This window comes from Rhododendron vialii, chromosome 1a, assembly GCF_030253575.1.
Source record: "Rhododendron vialii isolate Sample 1 chromosome 1a, ASM3025357v1".
Lineage (NCBI taxonomy): Eukaryota > Viridiplantae > Streptophyta > Magnoliopsida > Ericales > Ericaceae > Rhododendron > Rhododendron vialii.
This window is the reverse complement of record NC_080557.1, coordinates 4696691-4717396: the sequence shown is the minus strand read 5'-3', so window position 1 is coordinate 4717396 and position 20706 is coordinate 4696691. Positions and strand designations below refer to the sequence as shown.

Here is a 20706-nt window from a genome sequence, read left to right as displayed (position 1 = left end):
AATGATTTGTGAGTATGAGAAGAGCATCATTGCTGACGTAGATAATATCGAAGACAAAGAACTAAAAGACAAAAATCGAAAAATGCTCTCCCATGAAATTGCGGGAAAAATTATTTGGTAGAGTCTTTAGTGATAGCAAGGCACTTGCGTAAAATGTGCTTTATCCAAGCTAACAACATGAGTACCAAAACAGAATGGGAAAGTTTTTAATACACACCCTTTTAAAGTGTGTACCATATGCATTTATTGTGTGGTGCATATTGTGCCACCTCATAAAAAATTAATTGTAGGACCGGTCATTCATAACATTTTATTTCATATCGTAACTTTTATACTAAAAATTCATAACTTTTCAACAATATGATTCGTAACTTTTTAGCAATAGATTCGTAACATTTTGGGATTCATAACATTTTGGTGTATTTTAATAAGGGTGCATATGATACACACCCAAATAAAAGGTGTGTATTGTAGCACTTCCCAAACAAAATTATTTGTGTGTGATCCGTAGTGGGCCTCACACAATAATAGTACATAGAAAGATTTGGTCTAAAAAATGAAGTAAGGCCCGAAATAGGCCCAAAAGATTCAAAACTGGACCGGTCCACAGATAAAACAACCACCTGTTGCGGACAAGTCTACGACACGAGAAATTATTCGTTGCCCCAAGGGCAACACGTCATTTTTGCCAACGTGGTGCCTCTCACCAATCAAAATCTGACACGTGGGTTAATTGCAGTCTACTTGGGACAGTAAAATATCCACTTATACACATTTCTCTCTCCACTAAAACACATCCTTTCTCTCTCTAAAATAGACATGTAAACCTAAAAATTCAAACTAGACGTGTACACCTTAAAATTCAAACTCAAAGTTCTGTTTTGTAAAAGCAGAAGAAGCAAAGACCCACGAGATTAATTTTTGGGTTTTATTTTGTTTTGTTTTTATTTAAAAAAATATTTGGATAAATTTTTTTTTTTTTGATTTGTTTGGACAAAACGAATCAATAATCCATAAAATGTAGGTGCAAAACTAACAAACGAGATTTTTTTATAAGGACAAAACAAGAAAAAACTCAAAAAATTTTGAGTTCCGCTAAGGGCTATTTGGGATTTTTGGGTTTTTTTATTGCTATTATTCATATTTTTTGCGTTTGTTAGTTTTTTGGGACAAACTTTTAGGGATTATTGATTCGTCTCGAAGAGAGGAATCAAAAAAATAAAAATTATGACTTTTATCCAATATTTTTTCAAATATCCAAGATAAAGCTGAAAAAACCGGTTTAAAGTAAAAATTACGACTTTTACCCATTTGTGGGCTATATCTTGGATATTACAAAAAAAAATATTAGGGTAAAAGTAAAAAAACATTATTTTTTCGATTTTTCTCTTCGAAACGAATCAATAATCCACAAAAATTTGTCGCAAAAATTAACAAACGCGAAAAATATAAATAACAACAAAACGAAAAAAACCCGAAAAGCCCTTAGCAAAACTCAACGGATTTTGAGTTTTTTCTTGTTTTGTCCTTATTCAAAAAACTTTCTCGTTTGTTAGTTTTGCGCCTAAATTTTACAGATTATTGATTCGCCTCATCAAGACAAATTGAAAAAATAAAATTATGATTTTTACCCAAATATTTTTTAAAATATCCAAAATATAAAACCCAAAACCCATATTTCAATGAATATTTGGGTAAAAGTCTTAACTTTTTACATTCTTGATTCGTTTTGGTGAGACGAATCAATAATTTATAAAAATTAGGCACAAAACTAATAACCACAAAAAAAGTTGAATAAGAAAAATAAGAAAAAATTAAAAAATCTTTGGAAAGTCTTAGTAGTTTGAATTTAGAGAAAACCTTGTTTGATTTAACTTTTTGAAAGTTATTTTTGATGTAATGAGTGACAATGAGTAAAGAGAGATAGAGAGAAAAAAGTTTTGAGAAACGTGTAGAGAGAAAAATGAGATGAGATGAGAGTTGAACCAAACAAGGTTATTTCCGGAGCAGCCGTAAATAAGAGATTACAGCGCTCAATCGCGATCGTCCAAAAGTTGTTTAGCGGTCTGGATGTTAATAAAACTTTTTCAGGGAAGAGTTAAAATTTTCTTCGGAAAAGTTTTATTAAAATCCGGACCGTCCAAAATACGATCGCAATGAATCGCTGTTATAAACAAGTTATTTCCGACTGCTCCGAAAATAAATATTTCTCTTGAAATATTAGGTCCACACGACTATTTTAGAAGTAGAAAGATGTGTCTTAGTGGAGTGGAGAGAGAAAAATATGTGTTAGTGCACCACTTGGCAGACTGACAATTTTCCCCAAGGCTGTTTTTGATTGGTGTGTGGCACCGCTTGACAAAATGAGGTGTTGCCCTAAGTGCAACGAATAATAGGGCACAGCTTCCACCCTAATCTCTCTCTCTCATCAATCTCTTGATTTGAATACAATGGTAGCTTCAAATCGGAAAAACAACACCCCTAAGGTAGCTTCTCTCTCTCGTTTTTTTTGTTTTTTTGTGTGTGTGTTAGATCTCCCTTTATCGGATTGCTGCGGTTTTGAAATTGTGCGGTGTTCATCTCTCTCTCTAGGGTTTTGCGGAAGAAGAACTGAAGGAATCTCTGATACTCGGATTTGTTGGTTTCCCGGTGACACGCTCACGATCGAAAGATTTGAAACTACCACCGTTGGCGGAGGGAGGCAAGAACCCTACCACCGGCAGCCAGACATCAGACCAGGAATACTCTCCCGAGGATACGAAGGTAGCTTCAGATCAAAAAAAGAACTCAAAAGTAGCTTCATCTCACAAAAAGAAGAACGCAAAGGTAGCTTCATCTCACAAAAAGAAGAACGCAAAGGTACCTTCATCTCACAAAAAGAAGAAAGTAAAGGTAGCTTCATATCATAAAAAGAAGAACGCAAAGGTCTCTCTCACTATCGTTTTTTTAGTCCTTTCTCAGATCTGATTGCTGCGGTTTTGAAATTGTGTGGTGTTCCTCCCTCTCTAGGGTGTCCCGAAAAAATCAAACAAGGCGGTGGCCAAGAACCCTACCCCCGTCGGCTTGACATCAGAAGAGCTGCAGAAATACTCTCGCGAGGATTTCGATTACAAAGTATGTATTGTATATCATACGTACTTCTTGGCTCTCGTTGTATCATACATCATCATCATCACGCTGCAGTGTTTATGTATGTTTGGTTTTTCAGTTCTGATGCTGATGATGTGATGGATACAGGAGTTTCATGGTCCGGTCTTTGGCATCCCACCATTACTTAAGATTGTAGGATCACAGATCCGACCAATAATACCAAAGTATATCTTCCGTGGGAATCTCGATGTGAAAGCTGCTATGAAATATCACAACCGTCGATGCGTATGTGGTTGATTGTTTCTTCTTCTGTTTTTTTTTTTTTTTGAGTATTTGTGTTTGTGTGTGTGTCTTGTTCTTGGTTTTTGGTAACTACCTTGTGGATGTTGTAGAACGGAAACTACTGCGGTTATAAGTTTCCCCTCCAGATGAAATCACAGGTGGTTGGTGGTGGTCATTTGGATTTCATTACCTTTGAGTTACGTAAACCTGGTGGGGATGATTATGAGAAGTTCCAAGCTATCCTGTATACTGCTCCTGCTGCTGGAGTGGCGGTGGAACCCAAGGTCCTGATGTGCAGACCTGAACTCGGCTTCACTGCTAAGCCTACCTTTCGTTTCATGGTACGCGAGCTTTGTTTCACTCGATTGTGTATTGCCTAGATTGTGTATGGTCCTTATGAGCTGTCCTAACCTTCTATGCTTGCTGCATTGTGCTTGTTTTGAATACATAATATTGCTTTCTAAGATAGGTGGGTGATCCTGACACATTTTTAGGTGTTAAATCTTGTGTAGTATGGATTTATTGCTTCATGGTGGAGTTGGGAATGTTGAGCTTCAGAAGTTCTGAACTGGTAGAGTAGGGAAAAAGTTCCAGGAAAGAGAGGCCAGGGGAAAAAACAATCGGAAAATAAAGCTAATTCTAGAAACTTTAAAAAATAATCCTTTATCTATTCATTACTATGTCAGTGTGTTGTGTATAGGATAATAGGACTATATGTAGTTTACATGTACTGATATACGTATGGGGAGAGAGAGGGAGAGGGAGAGAGAGAGAACTAAGAGGAGAGAATCTAGACGATGAGAGATCGACTTAGGCGAGCAGCAGGAGACGTTTGAGTCAAAGTCGTGAGTTCTCTCAAGTCGGCTGAGACTGAGAGAGATCGAATACCACGGGAGGAGACGTAGACCCTTTTGTTTTGTTTGAGATCTGACGGTGAGGGTAATAGTTATGATCAATTTTGGAAGAAGCGCGCCTTTTTGCCTTTCTGCGCCAAGTCTGCGCCTTGTTCATGTTGCCTCACCTGGGGTCGTGCAATCGCGCCTCGCCTCGCCTGAGCTTAGAGCCTTTGACAACTATATTACACGCTAGTCAAAAGAGTTGGGGAGTACAATAAGTGATGAAATACAAAACAGATGTAATAACAAGCATCAATAGGTTGGGATGCGAAGATGAGCAGCAACAGTAGTAGAGGGGCAAGACAATACACGAAACGGAGGGAAGGGAATAATCAAGAGCAGGATCTGGGGATCCCCATGATCAGTGTTCTAATGGTGTTTGGCGCTAGTCGAGTGGCGACATGCCACAAAGCGCCTAGACGTTGCTGAGCGATTCGGCGTTTTTTTCCAAAATATATATTTCAAAATATTTTTAAGGCAATCAAGCCCCACCAAGACGGCCGCCTAGCTCCGCCAAATCTCCCTTAGCCGCCTAGTGCTGCCAAGTCGGCCGCCAAGCTCCGCCAAATCTCCATAACCACTGAATGAGCCGTCGATGGTGAAATCATGGCGACAAGTGCCTAGGCTAGGTGGGGCGGCCGCCATTTAGAACACAGGCCATGATGCAAACCAAAATAGCAAAGGGAATCAAAGATTCAAAGAAATGAGTAAAATTCCATTCAATAGGATAAATCCCAAATGGTAGAGAGAGAAATTATGTCTCAATCAATATATATTTAATATTCTTAATAATCAAAAAGCTCCCAAACGAGAGACTCACTCACCTATTTATAATAGACTCAAGACTCTACTAACACTAAGGACACTAAAATGACAAAAGTACCTGCAAAGCTAGTGCATCACACCACTCCATAGTTAGGCTTATACAAAGACTTAAGCCTTTGTTTAAATGGACATCAGATAAGCATAAAATTATATTGTCCAGCTTGTTAAAGCAAAAATAAACCAAACTACATATCCAAGACTGTCGATGTGTTTTTGTAATTAGATAGTGTTCTAATGTGGTTTTAGCTTAGAAGTTGGCTTCTCTGCAGCAGCACAACTGAATGGTAACCATTTTCTTGGACCTTCGTGGGCCCGTCCCCCTACGGCCTATTTAGGGGTGTTCTATAAAAAAACGAGTAAACCAGTTTGGAGGTTTTTGGAAGGGATGGCTAAGTTCCGGTTTCATGAAGTTAAGAACTGTTTGAAGACCGGTTCAGGGATTTCATGATCCACTACCTTCTGCTTTCAAATTGCTTCCTAATACTAATAGTTAAAGCATACATTTCATGTGTCAAGGTGTTATTAGTTATTTTGATTCAAATACTAAATCTTTGTAGAGATGCACATTCTGTTCCAAATTGTTTGTCCACTGTTGGAGAATATTATAATTTTTTCCGTTTTCTTACATTGAGTTTTCAGAATGGCAATCATTTTGGGACAGCAAAGAAATTAAAATTGGACAAACAATTTGCGTCGGAGGTTGTATTTGGTAACTGAATTCAGATAATTGGTTTTATGAAGTACCAGTTACACACACGATTAATTTACGTCATGCATTATTGAGTCATTGACAATAAGAGTAAACTGTTCTGCTTCGTGGATGTTCTATGTGAGTGCCAAAATGTATATGTAATGTTTTTAGGCATTTTGCATATGGTGGGCCCCAGAGAGACCCATGGGACGATACATCCCATCAAGTGTACCTGAAGGAATCCAAACACTTTCCGTTTGTGAAGTGGAATGCTTCCCTTTATCAATTGCACTGTGTGATAGGAATTGATTCGTAGACTGGACTGAATGCAATTATATGCAGAGGAATTGAAGGGTATATGTTACATTAAACCGAAGTTTTTAAGGGCTTTATTAACCTTCCAGCTATTGTGCTATTTGCAGAGTATCAATGACGTGCACAGTATCAATGACCTGTGGCTGTGACAACAATACCAGTATGCTGTGGAAGGTCCCTTTGAATGGTATTTGTGTGGAGTGGATCACAGTTTCTTTACGTATGGATTTCGAATGCTTATTAGGGTAGTATGTTTACTATGGAGTGCAGGGTTTGTTGTAAATGGTATCTTTGTGGAGTTGATTGTAGCTATGTCTGCTTCTGGATGTTAACAAACTATAAAAGACCAACTTAGCTTACAATGTGGTTCATATATGTGAATGGTATTTGTGTGGAATGGATCACAACTTCTTTACTTGTGGATTTTGAACACTTATTAGCAGTAGTATGCTTACTATTATGCTTAATGTGCAGTGCATGGTTCATTGTAAATGGTATCTTTGTGGAGTGGATTGAAGCTATCTCTGCTTTTGGATCTTAATAAACTATAAGAAGAAAAAAAAAACCAACTTAGCATCATCCATACATGTATTCTAAAGCATCATCTACTTATCTAGTGTCATCCTATTATTTTCTCGATCTAAAGCCGCAAGTCGCTTTATCAATTTGTTCGGCTTCCTCTTCCTCTGTTTTTTTTTTCCCACCTAATTCTCCGAATCTCTTTAGTTCCTACGTAGATTAAATTACATATTGTATCAGTTCATGCAAATGTGTCCATTTAACCCAAAGAGTCAAAAAACTTGAAAGTTGAAATAAACTATTGTTGTGCCTCTTCATGCGGGGCAAATTATACACCAGTTAGAAATTTCATTTTTTTTTTGTAGGACCCAATGGAGCTCATGTGAATTTGTGGTTATGGACCATCACGTATGTAGTGGTGCTCCCGGACCACTGAATAATTACCCGTAGGATACTAGTACAAGCCAAACTGCGTTAAAAATTTTAAAAAATTGGTGGGAGGTCCCTCGGGTGGATCAAAGAAGATTCGAAGGGACCAATCCCATGGAGGAAGAACAAATCATTAGGAAGATCAAAACTAGGGGTGAGAGTATGGTCCAGATTGGTTCGGTTTTATAATATACCAAGAACTAAATCAATATCTACGGATTATAAATTTGAAGAACCAAATCAATCCACAAAAAGTATAGAACCAAACCCATCCAAACTATAAAATACGGTTCGGTTTCGGTTTTATACCACGGTTTATTTTGAACTAAACTACATTACAACCAATTTTATTCAAATTACCAACACACACTAACATAAATCTACTAATTAGAACTAAACTAAATATAATGGTGGATATATGGAAATTTAGTCTAAATTATCTTGGCAATGAAGGAAAATTAAATATATCGGTAGATTTAATGGATCAATAAATTAGGAAAGTAGTTGACTAAGGCTCCCATATATATTTGGTAAATCATAATTATATATATATATATATATATATATATATATTATATAAGGTTCGGATTGGTGTGGAACCATAACCATGAACGTGAATTTACATACCAAATCATATAACACGGTTTCTAATTTTTTTCAAACCATGACCATACCATATTACTTAAAAACCGAACCAAACCTTGCGGTTTAGATTGATTTGGACTAGATTTACGATTTGACAGATTTTTTGCTCATCCCTAATCAAAACCAAGACAAGCAAGCCACCAGAGTGGGTGGGAAGAGATTAAGCCGAAAGGAGGATTCGGAGCTGGGATCAGAGAAACAAGATTGGAGGAAAAGGTGGATTTGCACGAGGGAAATTAGAAGCTGGCGAACCCTACTCTAGAGAGAGAAAGGGTCGGTAATCCTACTTTGCGATTAAAGTTGGAGAATCTTGATTGTGTCAAAGTCAAATTTCTATGTCCATTGTCATGAGTTACGGGATGTACTCTACTCATAGTAGAATCCATTTCACGAATGATAAGCAATCCAAAAGTAGAAAATTAATTCACAAGATTTTTTTTTGATAATAGCGTATTGGAACCAGCTTACACGAGCCTTGAGAGTAAGTTTTCTAGGTTACATGAGCCTCGAGTAAGTTTTTTGCGGTATATCTGGTCCAAATTTCCCAAAAAGGCCACTTGGTTTTTTGGATTTTCTTTGTCTTTATTTAATTTTTTGCGCGTATGTTAGTTTTGAGTCATTTTTGTGTAAATTATTGATTTGTTTCGGAAAGAAAAATTGAGAAAATAAAAAATTATGACTAAAATGACTTATATCGGGTTTCAGCGATAATTTTTTACTTTTCAATTCCTCTTATCAAGACAAATCAATAATTTATAAAAATTTAGCGCACAATTAAAAAAATAAATGCGAAAAAGTTTGAATAAAGACAAACAAAAAGGTCAAGTTTACTTATTTATATAAGGGAAATTTATAGAAATGGTCATCTTAGTTTCACTCGAGTCTCATTTTCGTTCTTCAAGTATGAATTGCAACTCTTCTGACTTTTAAGTTTGATTTTCATATCAAGTTGGTTCAATTGATAATGTCTGTTAGTCAAACTAAACAAAAAAAATCAAATTGAAGACAAACGTTATCAATTGAACCAATTTGATAAGAACTACAACGTCCAAACTATTATCAATCTGACTTTTTTCATCCATTTAGGCTGACAGAAGTCATCAATTGGACCAATTTGGTATGAAAATCAAATTTGAAAGTTAAAAAAGTTGTGATTGATACTTGGAGGACGAGAAAAAGACTCGAATGAAATAAAGAGGATCATGTATACTCATTTGGCTTCAAATTTGACCATCGAGGTTGGAGAAGTACTTGATAACTTTTTGTTAGAACCTTCACGCATTAGAGATCCTTTTAGATCCCTTATTTTTGTTCTTCATTTTTGTTTTGTAATTTTGGAGGTTTTTTCTTCTTCTTTTTCCTTTTTGAGCCTCCCAATTTATACACAAAGCCAAGGTGTTCAAGTCTATGGAACTCTTGAAGAAGTGCTGCTTAAATGGATGTATCAGATTTCCGGACTGATTGGTACAGAAAATGAGGATGATTCTGAGGACCCAAATCTTGTTGACGACAAGTGCTTGGTCTCCAAGATGAGGTGGGATAGTACAATGATTTGTGAGTATGAGAAGAGCATCATTGCTGACGTAGATAATATTGAAGACAAAGAACTAAAAGACAAGAATCGAAAAATGATCTCCCATGAAATTACAGGAAAAATCATTTGGTAGCGTCTTTAGAGATAGCAAGGCACTTGCGTAAAATGTGCTTTATCCAAGCTAATAACATGAGTACCGAGATAGAATTATTTGTGTGTAACCCATAGTGAGCCCCACACAATAATACATGCATAGAAAGATTTGGTCTAAAAAATGAAGTAAGGCCCGAAATAGGCTCAAAAGATTCGAAACTGGACCGGTCCACAGACAAAACAACCGACCCGTTGCGGACAAGTCTAGGGCACAGCTTCCACCGTAATCTCTCTCTCTCTCTCTCTCTCTCTCTCTCATCACTCTCTTGTTTTCTCTCTCCCAAAATTTTCTGCAACAGCTATTAATCGCCCCTCCCCCCCCCCCCGGTCAAGGGGGTCTGACACCGGGCCAGGGAATTCCCCGTTTTGCCCCTATCCACTTGCTCTCTCTCTATCACCCATTTCTCTATCTCTCTTTTTATTTTTCTATTAAATTGTAAATATTAATAACTTTTTTTTCACCTTTTTTTTTATAAATTTTATATTTTTGAAATCTATTCAACAAAATCTATCAAACGAGTCTAATATTGATGGTGACATAATGTAAAACGGAAAAATTAATATTTTTGTGATATTTTAAACTGTCTAAAAATGTTGAAAAATTAAGTGTTCCAAATTTCAATCCGTTTGAACTGGTGAAAAGATTTTAGTTTTCTGATCATTTTATCTTAAATGGTCATAATTAAATTTTGGTTATAGAGCTCTCGTTGATTAACTCTAAGAAAGTTGTAGAATCAAATATCTCTTAGAGTTAATCAACGAGAGTTCTACAGTCAAAATTTAATTATGACCATTTAGGAAAAAATGATCAGAAAAATAAAATCTTTCCACCGGTTCAAACAGATAGAAATTTAGAACACTTAATTTTTTAACCATATTTTTTAATATATAAACTGTCCGAAGAGTTTGAAATCACGTATTTTTTAAAATAAATTTTATATATTTGAAATCTACTCAACGAAACCTATCAAACAAGTCTAATATTGAATATGAAATAATGTGTTTAAATTAAATAATTTCTTTTTGGCCCAATATATTATCTATTTGTTTTAATTTTTTTATCCATCGTTTTTTTTAAACTTCTATATTTAAGTTTTCAAGAAAATTATATATGTTGAATCCACTTAAATTTACTTTATATTTCTGTGAACAGTCATAAATGCAAACTTCATTTAATTACAATTGAGTATATATAACCAATATATGAACATAAATAAATACACAAATTTAGTCAATATTTTCGCCAAATTGTGGTCGTCGTCATAGTGGACTTATTTGCATTACTTCGTACCGCAATTGGAGGCGTGCTTCATAAGGATGAGCCCATTCAGGTGCTTCATTTGATGCATTTGGCCTCCACCATATGATGATGGGTGGTACGGGGTAATGACGGTATAGGAAAATTTGCACGAAGTGATTGCCATTAACACGACCAATAGCTATATGTGTGTGCGCTGTGAATGGAACTGGATGAGAGCTCAACGGCAAGTGAGTGAAACAACTCGAAGCAATCATATCGAATGTATGCAGTACAACGTTGTACGTTGATGTGATAACAAGTCCCAATGATATAGAATCCATCCAATGATCCTCTGGTGCCGATAGCTAGAAGCAATGAAGTCTTTGTAGCACATGGGATACATAATTACGTTCTAAATAAAGCTGATCGTGCAGGACCCAATTTTGTTCAATCTCTTGGATAAGGTCATGTCGTACTTGAACCCATTCATCTTCAGAATCATAGAGTTGCGCAGCTAACGCCTTGAAGCTATAATGACCGTCGGGTCAAACATCAACACAATGGAAAATATAACGCTGATACTGCTGAGGAAATTTCTCAACGAGGTGATTCCTCTCATTGCTCTTTCGCGATGTTGGAATACGTGAGGCCCGAGATTCTGAAGTGGATACTGTGAAGGAAGGTATGTGACCTCTATTCTGCTCATCTCTGCCTGTAGGTCGACCCTTGTGTTCTGTGTTGTATGCTGGGGGTCGAACTGTGCAACGAGATGGATCCGCCATATCGAGAAACCTGTCTATCATAGACTCTCGACTGTCGGAATCCATTTCATTTAATCTTTCAATAAGCTGAGCTGCCCTGTCGGATCGTGCTCCCTCGTCAGTATGCCTCTCTGGGCGTGCATAGACAACGTACTCCAGTGAGGGTGGATAAAGTTTAGCGAAATTGGTCTGTCCACAGAACGGTAAAGTGCAATATCGTGAAAGCAAGGCAATCCGTGTGTCCTTTTGATCTTTCAAAAGCAAAGGCCGGCTTCTTTATCAGTGCATTGTGCTTGCTTATAGATCAAGTCCATTGCCTGTAATGAAATGCGACCTCTGATTTCACTATAAATGCCTTCATGTATATGTATGTGTCGTGGAATGTTGAGAGATTTCTAGAACGACCCCTGACTATCCCCGAATTGATTGGTCAGCATCTTTTCTATTTTCAGAAAAGATGTTTGAAATGAGGACATGGTATCTCATAAGTATCGTTTGAGTCTCGCATGCGCAGATTCCGCCCTGCAATTTAATAATACACTATGTTAAATAGGAAAGTTACATAACGTATTCTTTAGTGCAGGACAGTAAGTATACAATGACTATAGAAAAGTTACCTTTGGCTTGAATTGCTCCCGAGGTGCATAAACTGGTTTACATATGCTGCAACAAATCGCTCTTTGTAAGGACCCAACCATGTATCCCAAAGGTATGTATGGCATTAGAGTATTGCTCAAATTTTTCGCACATGACATTCCACCTCTGTTGCAAAGACATCGATGTCTATGAATGAATAAACAACTACCATGCCTTGGAAAACTCGTCCCACCTCGTACCAAGCATAGGGCTGCACTTTTTCATTACGCACTGGTTTATGTGTCAAATACAAAGGATGTGCTGAGTCAAGGGGAAACATATTTCAATGGTGCCAAGAAGTGCCAGATTCTTATCTGAAACAACCACCGATGGCAACGCTGCCCCTTTTTCAACCATCCATCTCTTTAAAGTATCTAATGCCCATATTAGTCGCTTTTTCGTTTCATTATTCAAATATGCAAACATAAGAGAATAAGTTTTCATTGTGGATGTGATACCCACAACTTTCAAGAGTGGAATCCGATATTCATTACTCTTGTACGTCGCATCAATAATCAACACGGACGAAAAATTAACAGATAGCTCTAGGCTTTTAGGATGAACCCAAAGAATATCTGTGATTTTGTTGGTGTGTTGATTTGTAAGATAGTCATAAATATATTTTTCCTCATTTAATTCATTCAAGATGTACCCAATAGGAGATAGACCCCCCAGTTGCTCTTTCTTATACAGTGCATTCACATTGTAAATACTCATGATTCCTGTACTAATTGACGAGTCTTGTTGTCTTAGGAAATTAAGAATTTCTCGAGGCGCGGTACTACTAGACATATCACGAACTAATTGCTACTGGATTGGGGTCAACTTTGACGGGTACTCATGTCTCTTAAAACTTTCCGCTTGTTTAAAGTTATGAAAACCTTTAACCACCTTCAAACTCCACATGACACCGTCTGGAGGTTGTGGTACACCTCGCAGCTTAAACGGGCAATCACATTTCTTAGTTCCACTAATCCTTTGCATTGAATGCCCTTCCAGTAGCGGTCTGTACAATCCTCCCCTTTCACAAATAAAAATGTACTTCGGCATCTTGTTGCCCTTTATACTAGTAGATTTACTTATAACAATCACAAAATCATTTTCCTTACCAACTCTCCACACCCAATCTACCATGACAGCTCTAGTTTCAAATATCTATAACAAAAAAAATTAATACGTATAAGCACAATGTAATATCCCGTATATTAAAAATATTGATTCTTGCATGTAAGCTTTAGATGACATATAAGTGAAGGTATGTGCACGTGGGAAGCTGGTATGCTTGAAACATGACAAAATAAGTAACAAATGTAACACCCATAAAATACATTCTATTAATTAAAAGAATTAAATTTTCTACGTTCTTGGTTGTGTTGCAAGACATGATATTATGATAATGATTGATGTCGATGATGTCTGCAAATATGCTGATTTTGTAAGGGCAGACATCATTGCAAAGGTTATAGGGCATCTTGGACTCGAGAAGAACATGTTTGAAGCATCTAATGAGAAAACTTCCGAGTGGTTCATTAACCAATATGGTCCCAAGGTACTTCACTCTTTTACGCAGTCATTACTTATTTTGAGGCTTTAGAGCACCGACACTTCTTAAGGATTGATTGTTCCGTTTGGCTGGGGGATTTTCTTCGGCTCATTGAGGCCTGTCCATATGTTATTTTACTGTTTTGGTATAGAAGTTAATTTACAGGGAAAAAAAACACACACTTCCAAAGAGGATGTGTGTTGTGTAGAACAACAACATTTCTGATACACTTTCAAAAACGTTCCAATACTACTACAATATGGCTTGGTTTAAAGATTTCAATTCATTGTGGCAGATACTTTTTCTGCACGTTTCACTACTAGAATAATAGATAAAGATAACACTCAAAAAATTAAAAAGATCACAGTCTTAAGAAAAGTGTGATAAAGAACTATGGAATGAGTTTTTAATCTCATTTAGTTAATAAACCCGTGGTAATTAATATTTCTTATCACAGTGTTGGTAGAACTATGATTATAATTACTTGTTTCAATCACTTTTTTTTTTGCAAGCATGATAAAATGTATGACTTATTTTAATCACGTTTTGTTAAAGGCGTGATAACGTCTTTTTTTTGTTTGTTTTAACCACGCTTCCTTCACATATGATAAACAGACCATATTTTTCATCACAATTTTGATTGAACTGTGGTGTTAAACTGGTAATTACTTTTCATCACGTCTTTTTGCCAACATGATAAAAAGAAAGTTTTTACCACTTGTCGTGTCTGCGTGCTACTTAGCTTGTGGGCTTCCGATCGATATTTTCTATCGAGATGCATACAACATTAACAAAAATAAGTAACAAATATGTATAATAACAACAGTAATAACTAACCTGATCAGTCGTAAATTCGGCTGTGTAATCACGCACAACGTAGGAGCTGCTCTCCCCACAAGGAATATCATTCGCAATATCGTTCCCAACTGACCAACTTTCCAAAAATGAAAAATTGTACTGATCCATAATGTTCTTTTATGAATTACAAAAATTAAATAAAAATAGAGGAAATTGTGAAGATGTGGTGAATGAGAGTAAGTATGAATATATAGACCAAGGCATATACAAGTAAATATATAGGCAATTGAATATATAGGCCAATGCTCTGTCGAGTTATTGCACAATATGCAACAATCCTATCAATGTTGCAGGTTCAACTTTGAACCAAGTACTTGTAACCTTGAAGCAATCACCTGCAAGCAACGTTGAAGAAATCACCTGCAACTTAAGTTGCAAAACCAAATCACCTGCAAGCAACATTGAAGCAATCACCTGCAACTTAAGTTGCAGAACCAATTATACGAACTTTTTTTTTTTTGCTTTATTTAATTAATAATGTCTAAAGCAACATTGAAGCAATCACCTGTAACTTAAGTTGCAGAACCAATTATCCGAACTTTTTTTTTTACTTTATTTAATTAATAATGTCTATATTATGTATTTTTTTATTTAAAATTATTTAAGTGTTTTGATTTTCAATCCGGTTGAATCGGTGGAAAGGTCTTATTTTTATTATTATTTTATCTTCAATGGTCATAATGAATTTTTGGCTTCGCAGAATTAAATATCTCTTAGGGTTAATTAGCGAGAGCCCTAGAGTTAAAATTTAATTATGGTCATTTAGGATAAAATGATAAGAAAACTAAAAAAATTTCACCGATTCAAACAAATTGAAGTTTGGAACACTTCATTTTTTAAACCTTTTTGAACAGTTTATATATTAAAAATATAGTTAAAAAATTAAGTGTTCCAAATTTGAATATGTTTGAACCGGTGGAGAGTTTTTAGTTTTCTGATCATTTTATCCTAGATAGCCATAATTAAATTTTGACTTTAGGACTTTCGTTGATTAATTCTAAGAGAGATTTAATTCTACGACTTTCTTAGGCCTAATCAACGAGAGCCTTAGAGTCAAAATTTAATTATAATCATTTATGATAAAATGATCAAAAAACTAAAATCTTTTCACCGGTTCAAATGGATTGAAATTTGAAACACTTAATTTTTTTAACCTTTTTAGACAGTTTATATATTTAAAAATATAGTTAAAAAATTAAGTGTTCCAAATTTCAATCCGTTTGAACCTGTGGAAAGATTTTAGTTTCTTGATCATTTTATTCTAAATGACCATAATTAAATTTTGATATTAGGGCTCTCTTTGATTGGCCCTAAGAGATATTTGATTCTACGAGACCAAAAATTTATTAAGACCATTAAAGATAAAATGATAAAAAAAATAAGATCTTTTTACCGATTCAACCGGATTAAAAATTGAAACACTAAAATAATTTTAAGTAAATAAAAAAGAAAAAAGATACAAATTCTAAATATTGTTAATTAAATTAAAAAAATAACAGAAAATGAGTTCGAATATTTTTGGGCCATTTTCGGTTTAAGAGGCAGTGGGGTCGGGGTCGGGGTAAAAGGGGAAACAGTGACCCGTGTCAGGGGGGTTTGCGGGGGTGGGGGGGGGGGGGGGGGGGGGGGAGGATTAGTAATCCGCATTCTCTCTCATTTTTTTTTTGAGTGTGTGTTAGATCTCCCTTTATCTGGTTGCTGCAGTTTTGAAATTGTGCGGTGTTCATATCTGTCTCTCTCTCTCTAGGGTTTCGCGGATGAAGAACTGAAGGAATTTCTGATACTCGGATTTGTTGGTTTCCCTGTGACACGCTCACGATCGAAAGATTTGAAACTACCACCGTTGGTGGAGGGATGCAAGAACCCTACCACCGGCGGCCAGACATCAGACCAGCGGCAGGATTACTCTCCCGAGGATACGAAGGTAGCTTCAGATCAAAAAAAGAACTCAAAGGTAGCTTCATCTCACAAAAAGAAGAACGCAAAGGTAGCTGCATCTCACAAAAAGAAGAAAGTGAAGGTAGCTTCATATCAGAAAAAGAAGAACGCAAAGGTGTCTCTCTCTCTCTCTCTCTCTCTCTCTCTCGTTTTTTTAGTCCTTTCTCCGATCTGATTGCTGCGGTTTTGAAATTGTGCGCTGTTCCTCTCTCTCTAGGGTGTCCCGAAAAAATCTAACAAGGCGGTGGCCAAGAACCCTACCCCCGTTGGCTTGACATCAGAAGAGCTGCATAAATACTCTCGCGAGGATTTCGATTACAAAGTATGTATTGTATATAAATACTTTTTGTCCCTTCTTCATACGTGCTTCTTCGCTCTCGTTGTATCATTTATCATCACGCTGCAGTGTTTATGTATGTTTGGTTTTTTAGTTCTGATGCTGATGATGTGATGGATACAGGAGTTTCATGGTCCGGTCTTTGACATGCCACCATTACTTAAGATTTTAACATCGCGAGCCCGACCAATAATACCAAAGTATATCTTGCGTGGGAATCTCGATGTGATCGCTGCTATGGAATATCACAACCGTCGATGCGTATGTGGTTGATTGTTCTTCTGTTTTTTTTTTTTTCCGAGTATGTGTGTTTGTGTGTGTGTCTTGTTCTTGGTTTTTGGTAACTACCTTGTGGATGTTGTACTGTTGTAGAACGAAAACTACTGCAGTTATAAGTTTCCCCTCCAGATGAGCTCGCAGGTGGTTGGTGGTGGTCATTTGGATTTCATTACCTTTGAGTTACTTAAACCTGGTGGGGATGATTATGTGAAGTTCCAAGCTATCCTGTATACTGCTACTGCTACTGGAGAGGCGGCGGTACCCAAGGTCCTCATGTGCAGACCTGAACTTGGCTTTGCTGCTAAGCGTACCCTTTGTTTCATGGTACACGCGCTTTGTTTCACTCGATTGTGTATTGCCTGGATTGTGTATGGTCCTTATGAGCTGTCCTAACCTTCTACGCTTGCTGCATTGTGCTTGTTGTGAATACATAATATTGCTTTCTAAGATAGGTGAGTGGTCCTTCCACATTGTTAGGTGTTAAATCTTATGTAGTACGGATTTATTGCTTCATGGTGGAGTTGGGAATGTTGAGCTTCGGAAGTTCTGAACTGGTAGAGTAGGGAAAAAGTTCCAGCAAAGAGAGACCAGGGGAGAAAACAATCGGAAAATAAAGCTAATTCTAGAAACTTTAAAAAGTAATCCTTTTTCTATCCATAACTATGTCAGTGTGTTGTGTATAGGATAATAGGACTATATGTAGTTTACATATGCTGATATACGTACGGAGAGAGAGAGAGAGAGAGAGAGAGAGAGGAGAATCGATACGATGGGAGCTCGACTTAGGCGAGAAGCAGGAGACGTTCGAGTCACAGTCGTGAGTTCTCTCAAATCAGCTGAAACTGAGAGAGATCGAATACCACGGGAGGAGACGTAGACCCTTTTGTTTTGTTTGAGATATGACGGCTAGGGTAATAGTTATGATCAATTTTGAAAGAAGCACGCCTTTTCGCCTTTCTGCGCCTAGTCTGTGACTTTTTCATGTTGCCTCACTTGGGGTCGTGCAAGTGCGCCTCGCCTCACCTGAGCTTAGAGCCTTTGACAACTATATTACAGGGGAGAAGAAGAGTCAAAAGAGTTGGGGAATACGATAAGTAGTGAAATACAAAACAGATGTAATAACAAGCATCAATAGGTTGAGATGCGAAGATGAGCAGCAGCAGTAGTAGAGGGGCAAGGCAATACACGCAACGGAGGGAAGGGAATAATCAAGGGCAGGATCTGGGGATCACCATGATCATTGTTCTAAATGGCGTTCAGCGCTAGTCGAGCGGCGAGATGCCGCCAAGCGCCTAAGCGCTGCTGAGCGATTCAGCATTTTTTTCCAAAATATATATTTTAAAATATTTTAAAGGCAATCAAGCCCCGTCATGACAGCTGCCTAGCTCCGCCAAATCTCCCTTAGCAGCCTAGTGCTGCCAAGTCGGCCACCAAGCTCTGCCAAATCTCTATAACCGCTAAATGAGCCGTCGAGGGTGAAATCATGGCGACGATTGCCAAGGCTAAGTGGGGCGGCCGCCATTTGGAACATTGACCATGATGCAAACCAAAATAGCAAAGGAAATCAATGATTCAAAGAAAGGAGTAAAATCCATTCAAGGGGATAAACCCCAAAGGGTAGAGAGAGAATATATCTCAATCAATACATATTTAATATTCTTAATAATCAAAAAGCTCTCAAATGAGAGACTCACTCACCTATTTATAATAGACTCAAGACTCTACTAACACTAAGGACACTAAAATGACATAAGTACCTTCAAAGCTAGTGCATCACACCACTCCATAGTTAGGCTTATACAAAGACTTAAGCTTTGTTTAAATGGACATCAGATAAGCATAAAATATAGTCCAGCTTGTTAAAGCAAAAATAAACCAAACTACATATCCAAGACTGTCGATTTGTTTTTGTAATTAGATAGTGTTCTAATGTGGTTTTAGCTTAGAAGTTGGCTTCTCTGCAGCAGCAGAACTGAATGGTAACCATTTTCTTGGACCTCGTGGCCCCGTCCCCCTACGGCGTATTTTGCTTATTGGTTCTGTTCATAGTTAGGCATATTTGTCTAGATTTCTCTGGAATAATTAGACTGATTCAATAATCTAGGGGGTGTTCTATAAAAAAAACGAGTAAACCAGTTTGGAGGTTTTTGGAAGGGATGGCTAAGTTCCGGTTGCATGAAGTTAAGAACTGTTTGAAGACCGGTTCAGGGATTTCATGATCCACTACCTTCTGCTTTCAAATTGCTTCCTAATAGTAATAGTTAAAGCATACATTTCATGTGTCAAGGTGTTATTAGTTATTTTGATTCAAATACTAAATCTTTGTAGAGATGCACATTCTGTTCCAAATTGTTTGTCCACTGTTGGAGAATATTATAATTTTTTACGTTTTCTTACATTGAGTTTTCAGAATGGACAATCATTTTGGGACAGCAAAGAAATTAAAAATTGGACAAACAATTTGCGTCGGAGGTTGTATTTGGTAACTGAATTCAGATAATTGGTTTTATAAAGTACCAGTTACATACGCGATTAATTAAGTCACGCATTATTGAGTCATTGACAATAAGAGTTAACTGTTCTGCTTCGTGGATGTTCTATGTGAGTGCCAAAATGTATATGTAATGTTTTTAGGCATTTTGCATATGGTGGGCCCCAGAGAGACCCATGGGACGATGGGATCCATCCCATCAAGTGTACCTGAAGGAATCCAAACACTTTCCGTTTGTGAAGTGGAATGCTTCCCTTTATCAATTGCACTGTGTGATAGGAATTGATTCGTAGACTGGACTGAATGCAATTATATGCAGAGGAATTGGAGGGTATATGTTACATTAAACCGAAGTTTTTAAGGGCTTTATTAACCTTCCAGCTATTGTGCTATTTGCAGAGTATCAATGACGTGCACAGTATCGATGACCTGTGGCTGTGACAACAATACCAGTATGCTGTGGAAGGTCCCTTTGAATGGTATTTGTGTGGAGTGGATCACAGTTTCTTTACTTATGGATTTCAAACCCTTATTAGGGTAGTATGTTTACTATGTTGTGCAGGGTTCGTTGTAAATGGTATCTTTGTGGAGTTGATTGTAGCTGTGTCTGCTTCTGGATGTTAACAAACTATAAAAGACCAACTTAGCTTACAATGTGGTTCATCTGTGAATGGTATTTGTGTGGAATGAATCACAACTTCTTTACTTAAGGATTTTGAACACTTATTAGCAGTAGTATGCTTAATGTGCAGTGCATCTCATTGTAAATGGTATCTTCGTGGAGTGGATATATTGAAGCTATCTCTGCTTTTGGATGTTAACAAACTATAAGAAAAAAGGACCAACTTAGCATCATCCATACATGTATTCTAAAGCATCATCTACTTATATAGTGTCATCCTATTATTTTCTCGATCTAAAGCCGCAAGTCGCTTTATCAATTCGTTCGGCTTCCTCTTCCTCTTTTTTTTTTTTTCCTTCTAATTCTCCGAATCTCTTTAGTTCCTACGTAGATTAAATTACGTATTGTATCAGTTCATGCAATTGTGTCAATTTAACCCAAAGAGTCAAAGAACTTGGAAGTTGAAATATACTAGTGTTGTGCCTCTTCATGCGGGGCAAATTATACACCAGTTAGAAATTTCATTTTTTTCTTGTAGGACCCAATGGAGCTCATGTAAATTTGTGGTTATGGACCATCACGTATGTAGTGGTGCTCCCGGACTACTGAATAATTACCTGTA

At 36.9% G+C, this 20706-nt stretch overlaps 1 protein-coding gene and 1 long non-coding RNA gene across 13 annotated transcripts; both read left to right on the top strand.

Annotated features, from left to right (window-relative positions):
• Positions 1-2230: 2230 nt before the first annotated feature.
• On the top strand, positions 2231-20172 carry LOC131298673 (uncharacterized). 12 transcript variants are annotated; one of them, XR_009190529.1, is made up of 7 exons: positions 2248-2486; positions 2593-2925; positions 3010-3114; positions 3238-3375; positions 3483-3713; positions 6207-6465; positions 19929-20172. XR_009190529.1 is itself a non-coding variant. In XM_058324179.1 (7 exons), the coding sequence occupies exons 1-7, from the start codon at positions 2451-2453 to the stop codon at positions 20055-20057; spliced, it is 885 nt and encodes a 294-aa protein (XP_058180162.1). In that variant the 5' UTR covers positions 2248-2450; the 3' UTR covers positions 20058-20172. The 12 variants fall into 12 exon arrangements, 10 of the variants coding, with proteins under 10 accessions (XP_058180166.1, XP_058180162.1, XP_058180158.1 ...); XM_058324179.1 differs by lacking the exons at positions 3483-3713; positions 6207-6465 and adding exons at positions 17065-17295; positions 19862-19899 and having other exon boundaries at positions 20054-20172; XM_058324175.1 differs by lacking the exon at positions 6207-6465 and adding an exon at positions 19862-19899 and having other exon boundaries at positions 20054-20172.
• On the top strand, positions 16082-17058 carry LOC131298818 (uncharacterized). Its single transcript, XR_009190536.1, has 3 exons — positions 16082-16437; positions 16573-16677; positions 16816-17058. It is a non-coding gene; the product is annotated as an uncharacterized LOC131298818 (long non-coding RNA).
• Positions 20173-20706: the final 534 nt, after the last annotated feature.